General features: G+C 37.8%; 2 protein-coding genes across 2 annotated transcripts in view; one reads left to right on the top strand and one right to left on the bottom strand.

Annotated features, from left to right (window-relative positions):
- PIH1D2 (PIH1 domain containing 2) overlaps positions 1 to 2,462 on the top strand; it is a 9,986-nt gene extending 7,524 nt beyond the window's left edge. The window contains exon 6 of the mRNA XM_011976998.1: positions 2,251 to 2,462. Within this exon, the coding sequence (XP_011832388.1) occupies positions 2,251 to 2,304 (54 nt within the window). The 3' untranslated portion in view covers positions 2,305 to 2,462. The remainder of the gene's footprint in view (positions 1 to 2,250) is intronic.
- The window catches only part of DLAT (dihydrolipoamide S-acetyltransferase), a 45,043-nt gene continuing 39,405 nt past the window's right edge, over positions 2,214 to 7,851 (bottom strand). The window contains exons 12-14 of the mRNA XM_011976999.1: positions 6,438 to 6,600; positions 5,295 to 5,431; positions 2,214 to 4,058 (exon numbers count right to left, since the gene is read on the bottom strand). Coding sequence (XP_011832389.1) covers positions 3,929 to 4,058; positions 5,295 to 5,431; positions 6,438 to 6,600 — 430 coding nt within the window. The 3' untranslated portion in view covers positions 2,214 to 3,928. The remainder of the gene's footprint in view (positions 4,059 to 5,294; positions 5,432 to 6,437; positions 6,601 to 7,851) is intronic.

The raw sequence follows: 7,851 nt of genomic DNA, 5'->3' as shown, positions 1-7,851 counted from the left end.
GAACTCCTGACCTCAGGTGATCCACCCTCCCTGGCCTCCCAAAGTGCTGAGATTACAGGCGTGAGCCACTGCGCCCAGCATGCAAAATGTATCTCGTATTTGAACAAAAAAAGTAGTTGACATTGCGACAAGTGCTTTTCTCCTAAAGAAATGATCAGAAGTACAAAAGTGATGTACTTTCAACTATCATTCATCTCTTCTAAGCTCTGAAATACAAAGGTACCAACTATCCAATTTATACACCAAGTAAGCTATATAGACTTTACACATCCCTTAATTATCTTTTCTAGATACAAGTTTCCTTTAATTATCCTTGTAATAAAGTTTCTAGTTCAACATACAGGCTAAAGTTCTTACTAATTTTAAAACTTTTTAACTATAGAAACTAATGTTGTATAACAGAAATAACTGATACATGACATTTAAAAGCAAATACAAATTTTTTTTTTTTTTGACAGTCTCGCTCTGTCACCCAGGCTGGAGTGCAGTGGCGCGATCTTGGCTCACTGCAACCTCTGCCCCCTACCCCTGCCCCACCCCAGGTTTCAAGTGATTCTCCGGCCTCAACCTCCCCAGTAGCTGGGATTACAGGTGCCTGCCACCATGCCCGGCTAAATTTTTGTATTTTTAGTAGAGACTAGGTCTCACCATGTTGGCCAGGCTGGTCTCAAACTCCTGACCTCAAGTGATCTGCCCACCTCGGCCTCCGAAAGTGCTGAGATTACAGGCGTGAGCCACTGGGTCTGGCCTAAAAGCAAATATAATTTTCTTAAGCCTGGTCTGGATTTTTGGGGTTTTTTTCCCCCTTGCCTCAAATCTCCTTTTTGAAGGCCTGGCCTGGATTTAAATTCTACTAGCAACAGGATAATTTATCTCCTGAAAAATTTCTGGAACTGTATAATGTCCTAAAATTAACAAACCTATTCTCAACCCTCAAAAAAACGTGAGTCTCACCTTATCTTTCCTCCTACAAAATCACTACCAAAATGTATTTCCTAAAAATTCCTAACCACATAGAAGTGAATCTCTACCCTTGCACTCAGTAATTAGAAGCTACTTACATCAGTGTCTGTGTTTGTATACTCATTAAAATGCACATCAAGACCTAATATACTTAAAGTGGTAAAATTTACATTCTAGTTATTTTCCAAAATATTCTCACTCATTTTATATTAATAAAAACAGCTCTACCTTCCCCTCCCTACAAAAAACAAAATAGGGCCCAGGAAGGGCATTAACTAATAATGAACTATGGACTGGTTTAAATTGGAATCTTACTAAGATTTCTTTTTCTCAAAATTCAAAACTTGGAGGCTGGGCACGGTGGCTCACACCTGTAATCCCAACACTTTGGGAGGCCAAGGTGGGCAGATCACAAGGTCAGGAGATAGAGACCATCCTGGCTAACATGGTGAAACCCCATCTCTACTAAAAATACAAAAAATTAGCTGGGCGTGGTGGCACGCGCCTGTAATATCAGCTACTTGGGAGGGTGAGGCAGAAGAACTGCTTGAACCCAGGAGGCAGAGGTTGCAGTGCACTGATACCGCACCACTGGACTCCAGCCTGGGTGACAGAGCAAAACTCCATCTCAAAAAAAAAAAGAGATTTGGAGACCAGATTTTTCTACAGAATTCATTTTAGATCACTTATCAGTAGTGATGATGATTTCCCCATGTATTCCAGGACTTGTGCATTACACATGATGAACATTCCTCCTATCTCTCTAACGTACTTGTTTACTCCTTTCTAGATCATGCCTTGGGATACCCTAACTAACTTCACAATCACAACCTTCAGAATTGGGAATAAATCACCTAACACAACCAGACCACACTTTCCATCTTGGTAATAAGTTTCACACCCCAACATGGGGTGCTTCAGGAACTCTTTGAGCTTCAAGTGTTAGATTATATTCTCCTAAATGCAGTCCATATTTTACCAATTACATAAACTCAAAATTTATCTGTATTGCGAGCTTATACATACGTGGCTGTCCTTAGATCTAAATAATTTAAATGTGAAAATAATTACCAACAGATCAAAACTTAAACCAGACATATTGAAGATTTATACTTTAATTTTTAAATAATCACATATGAACCAAAAACACTATTTCTTTCTTATTAAAACTTTTTTCTTTCAGTTCTGGTAAGAGACTGAATTCAGATTTAGATTATAGCTCAGATTAATTTTTAACTCAACAATGTTTATTAGAAGGCAACTAATTTTTATTTTCATTTTTTCAAGGGAACAACAGAACCACAAGCATTAGCGAAAGATGAATTCTCTTTGAAGTTTTGAATGTTTGAACCAGATTTGGATCATATTGATGATGGTCCCTTGTGATAAACTTGTTTCTTTTGGATAATTTTCAACCTAAAATTACTAATTACTGAAAAATCAGATTAATGTATTGTTTTCATAATAATACAGCAAGGTAAAAGTCTGTGTGGAATATATGGAGTGTCACTTGTGCACCATGTAATAATGAATATTTAGAAACAGATTCAACACTGAAACACTTAAAGCAAATTTCAGGGGCTAACTCCACATATTACATATACAAGAAGCACTGGTCAGATTCATTTTAAGTAGTCATAAATAATTTCAAACATTTATTAAAACACATAAATATTAATAGAAAGTCTAGAATTGTGATAATGTTCCCAATTCATTTTTATAATCCAGAATATCGCCTCCCTCCTTCCCTCCAAAAGGCAGGCAAAATCTAACAAAATGGAAAAAAGTACTTAGGCTAATAAGGTAGCAACCTAGTTAATTTTTTCTCTCCAACAGTATTTTAGGGCTTTCTTATTTTACATGGGACGATGCTGGAGTAGAGGGACACATAACACTCTTAAACACATTTAACTTTTTTACTTTATCCAAGTAGAAACTACCATTTTGTTTTTGGCATTTTTAAGCACTCCAAAATGTTTACTAATGTACCCCTCCTCTTCTTTTCAGACAGGATTTGGGATAAATGAACTTTGGCACATATCTAACTCTAGTAACCATATCTTACATATGTACACTTATTCCATATCTATTCCTCAGTTATTTGATAGCATTTTCCACAGTGAAGTAATAAATTCTGTTCATTAGGTTCATTTACAATGAACTACCAGTTAATCTTGGAAAATTTTAGTTTCACAACTTCTGTTAAATTCTATTAAGAATGTTTCTCTTTTGGAGGTAACTGTTGAATTCTGTACTCAAAATTACACATTTGTTTAAATAAATATCCACACAAATTCTCATTTATATCAAGTAGCTGGTTTATATTTAGATTATCTCAAGAGGAGGGGAAACAACCATGTATAGGGATTCATAGAAAAATAAACAATCAGCTGAAAAGGTCTAAGAAAATGTTGACTTTGAAAATTTCACTTATTTTCCTTGAAGTTTTCTACCCTTCCCATCGATGGTAAACCAAGATCATGTAATGGAAAATTTCAAACCAGGGTTAAATTCTAAAGTAAAGCTTCAATTCAAGCCCTTCCCCCACGAGAATTAATTTTCCTGATTTCTCCTTCTCTCACATCTAAGGAGAACATTTTAGGTGATTAAATTTCAGAATTTCAAGGTTCCATCCGGGTTACCTTTATGTCCTTTTCTTTAGGTTCTACCTATTCTACATTTCCTTGTGGAAGTACTTATCACCAGAGGGCTAGGCAAGGCCACATGTCCCTTAATTAGGAGTACAGAGCTAAAAATCTGGTGTCGGATTATTAAATGTGCACAATATTTGGGTGTAATTGGCATTTTAAAAATTCAGTAATGCCCATTATAAATAGCTTATCTGGACAGACTCAATAATAAAAATAACTGGTTAAAATAAAAAGAACCACCTGTTTAATAACATAAATATCTTGATAAGAATGAATCACTGTGACCTGGGAGAGTTTAGAAATTCTTGAGTTAGTTACAACAACATGGTGACAGGTTTTTCAAGGTACTTTCTAAACTCAGCAAGCCACTGGGCTCCAACTGCTCCATCCACCACCCGGTGATCACAACTGAGTGTAACAGACATCATGCTAGCCACATCAAACCTAGAAAAAGAAAAACATTTTAGATATTCTGAAATAAAAGACTGCATTTCAGCCAGTAACCACCCAAATGCTCACTCCTACCCTATAATCCCAACCAGGTAATATTTCCTATCTACTCTTCCAGTCTCCTATACCTTTAGCTCAAATTAACAGCTTGAAGAAACAGACCAGATACCTGGAGTAGGAGTGGGCAATGGGCCAAATCCTGCCCTCTGCCTATTTTTATTGATTAAAGGTTTACTGCAATTTATTTGTGTCTTATTTATGCCTCCTTTCATATTACAATGGCAGAGTATTTGCAACAGTGGCCATATGTCCCAGAAAGCCTAAAATACTTACTATATAACTAAAAAAAAAAAAAAAAAAAAAAATGTGCTGACTCCTCACCTAGAATAAGGCTTTCCATCTCAAATAGGACTAACTGCATTTAGTAAAGAAAAGTTGCTGCCTTGAAGAATTTTATCATATATATATAATTTTATTTGAAGATGCAATATACCGTGCCAATAACTATATATAAAACTGAGACTCTGGCCAGGCACAGTGGCTCATTCCTGTAATCCCAGCACTTTGGAAGGCTGAGGTGAGCAGATCACTTGAGTTCAGAAGATCAAGACCAGCCTGGCGAACATGGTGAAACAACATGTCTACTAAAAATACAAAAATTAGCTGAGTGTGGTAGTACACATCTGTAATCCCAGCTACACGGGGGCTGAGGCAAGAGAACTGTTTGAACCCGGGAGGCGGAGATTGCAGTGAGCTGAGATGGCACCACTGCACTTTCTGCCTGGGTGACAGAGTGAGTGAGACTCCATCTCAAACAAACAAACAAGCGAAAACACTGATACTCAAAAACAGGTGTGGTTGACCCTCCATATATCCATGGGTTCTGAATCCATATATTCAACCAACCATGGATCAAAATATCCAGAAAGTAAACAATTCCACAAATGTCCATAAGCATAACTTGGAATTTGCTGCACACTGGGTACTACACTGGATCCATGTGAATGAAGCGCTGTTTAGGTACTGTATTATTTTAAGTCGAGATTAAAGTATACAGAAGAATGTGTATAGGTTATATGCAAATACTATATCATATTATATCAGGACTTGAGCATTGAGGATTACAATATTCAAAGGGGTTCCTGGAGCCAATCCCCTGAGGATACCACAGGACAAGTGTATATTGTAATAAAAATTAGCTTATGACTTCCCCTCTATTTTGGCACTTACCCTTTTTCATTATCTGCTGGAACCAGTTTATCCTCTGAAGCACCAATTGCCAAAATACATGCTTGAGGTGGGTTAATAATAGCAGAGAAATTCTTAATTCCAAACATTCCTAAATTGGAGATCGTAAAAGTGCCACCCTAGAGGAAATAATATTAAAAATAAATAATATTGTTTGTCAACATAAATCAGAAAACTTGACAAATGTTCTGTGAAAAAGACCTTAAGCTAAAAAGGTGCAAGGTCTTAAGAAAGGCCTGAATGGAATACATATTACTGAAGATATACAACCATTACAATATGAACAAAAATGACAGCTGGAAAATGTCTTATTTTCAGATAGTATCTTCTTTTGGATATGTGATTCAATTTTTCTTTATTTTCAGAGTCGTGTGTCAATAAGAGTTACATGGCAAGGCTAGGTGCGGTGGCTCATGCCTGTAATCCCAGCACTTTGGGAGGCCGAGGTGGGTGGATCATGAGGTCAAGAGATCGAGACCATCCTGGCCAACATGGTGAAACGCCGTCTCTACTAAAAATACAAAAAATTAGCCGGGCGTGGTGGCGGGCCTGTAGTCCCAGTTACTCGGGAGGCTGAGGCAGGAGAATCACTTGAACTTGGGAGATGGAGGTTGCAGTGAGCTGAGATTGTGCCACTGTACTCCAACCTGGCGACAGAGTGAGACTCCATCTCAAAAAAAAGATTACGTGGCAGGCCAGACACAGTGGCTTACACGTGTAATCCCAGCACTTTGAGAGGGTGAGGCAGGCGGATCATTTGAGGTCAGGCGTTTGAGACCAGCCTGGCCAACATAGTGAAACCCCGTCTCTACTAAAAATACAAAAAATAAAAAAATAAAAAAATTAGCCAGGCGTAGTGGCACGTGCCTATAATACCAGCTACTCAGGAGGCAGAGGCAGAGGCAGGAGAATTGCTTGAACCTGGGAGGCAGAAGTTGCAGTGAGCCAATATTGCGCCATTGCACTCCAGCCTGGGTGACAAGAGTGAGACTCTGTTTCAAAAAAAAAAAAAAAAAAAAAAAAAAAAAAGAATTATATGGCAGAATCAAAAGGTGAAAAATGCAATACATGCATTATGCAAACCTTAAAAATAACATAATTAGAAAGCAATAATCAACACCTTACCTGGAATTCGTGTGGCTGTAGTTTACCCTCTCTTGCTTTGGCTGCTAAAGAAACAACATCATTGGCAATGGTTTCCAGTCCTTTTATATGTGCATTAAACACAATAGGTGTGATGAGTCCTGCAGGAGTACTGACTGCAACACTGACATCAACAACATGATTTCTGTTTAAAAAGAAAAATAAATGTAATCAAAAACTGTTTATTAAGAGCCTATGTGCCAGGTTAAGCAAGAATACTTATATTTACTTCAAAAATTTTTTGAACCAATGTGTGTGTTATTGTTCAGCCAAATATGATGTCTATCCTAATTTTTAAATTTTGCTATGCCCTCTCCTTGACTTGTAGTTATTAAAAATGAAAGAGAGAGCTGGGAACAGTGGCTCACGCCTGTAATCCCAGCACTTTGGGAGGCTGAGGTGGGCGGATCACTTGAAGTCAAGAATTTGAGACCAGCCTGGCCAGCATGACGAAACTCTGTCTCTACTAAAAATACAAAAGGTATTGGTAGTGCACACCTGTAGTCCCAGCTACTCAGGAGGATGAGGCAGGAGAACCGCTTGAACCTGGGAGGTGGAGGTTGCAGTGAGCTGAGATTGTGCCACTGCACTCCAGCCTGGGCAACAGAGCGAGACTCCATCCCCCAATACTGCCCCTGCCCCCGACCCCACCACCCACCAAGAAAAAATAAAAGAGAAATGTGTCAGCAGCAGTAGCTTGGTTTCACACATATCATCTAACATCCCCTGCCATCTGCCTTGACCCACACATGAATGCCACCAATCAAAACTCCTTGGATTTTGAGTGGAAGTACATTGGCTGGAGTTGAGTCTCTACAGGTAGTTTGAGCACATGAAAGTAAGAGTGGAGGGAAAGAACTGCATTGTATCAAGAAAAAGGAGTGCTCAGGATACATGGGTGGTGGTACCTCAGAAGTACGTAAAAGTAAGGGTTCCCAATCTTTTTTTTTTTTTTTAACACAAAATCAGATCTTGTATTGTCATCAAGTACGGAGTTCCAATCTTTTCTACAGCAGGTGCCCCTATGCATCTGGATCTTATCTCAGAATACCTTTTTAACACTGAAAATACTCAAATTACTTTAAAAAAGAGAGAAACTATACTGAAATTCAGTTATCAAACTGTTCAAAAAACAAAATTATGACAAATGTGCTTCTGTATTCACTCAATAATAAGATCTTGTTGCAGGTCTAATAATGGCAATCACTTTGAAGCAGGCATGAACAAAATAACATTTTGAGATATATACAACTACAATGAGATATGAAAATAACTGATTTTTACTGGTCACCAGACACAAGTACTGTTAACATTTGATCTGTTCTCTACATTTATAAAAGGAGGAAATGCTAAATGTTAGTAGAGGTTAGTTAAAAAAAAAAAAAAAAAAGGTGAT

This window comes from Mandrillus leucophaeus, unplaced genomic scaffold (genome assembly GCF_000951045.1).
Source record: "Mandrillus leucophaeus isolate KB7577 unplaced genomic scaffold, Mleu.le_1.0 Scaffold172, whole genome shotgun sequence".
Taxonomy (NCBI): domain Eukaryota; kingdom Metazoa; phylum Chordata; class Mammalia; order Primates; family Cercopithecidae; genus Mandrillus; species Mandrillus leucophaeus.
The sequence above is the reverse complement of the archived record's forward strand: the minus strand, read 5'-3'. Positions and strand labels throughout refer to the sequence as shown.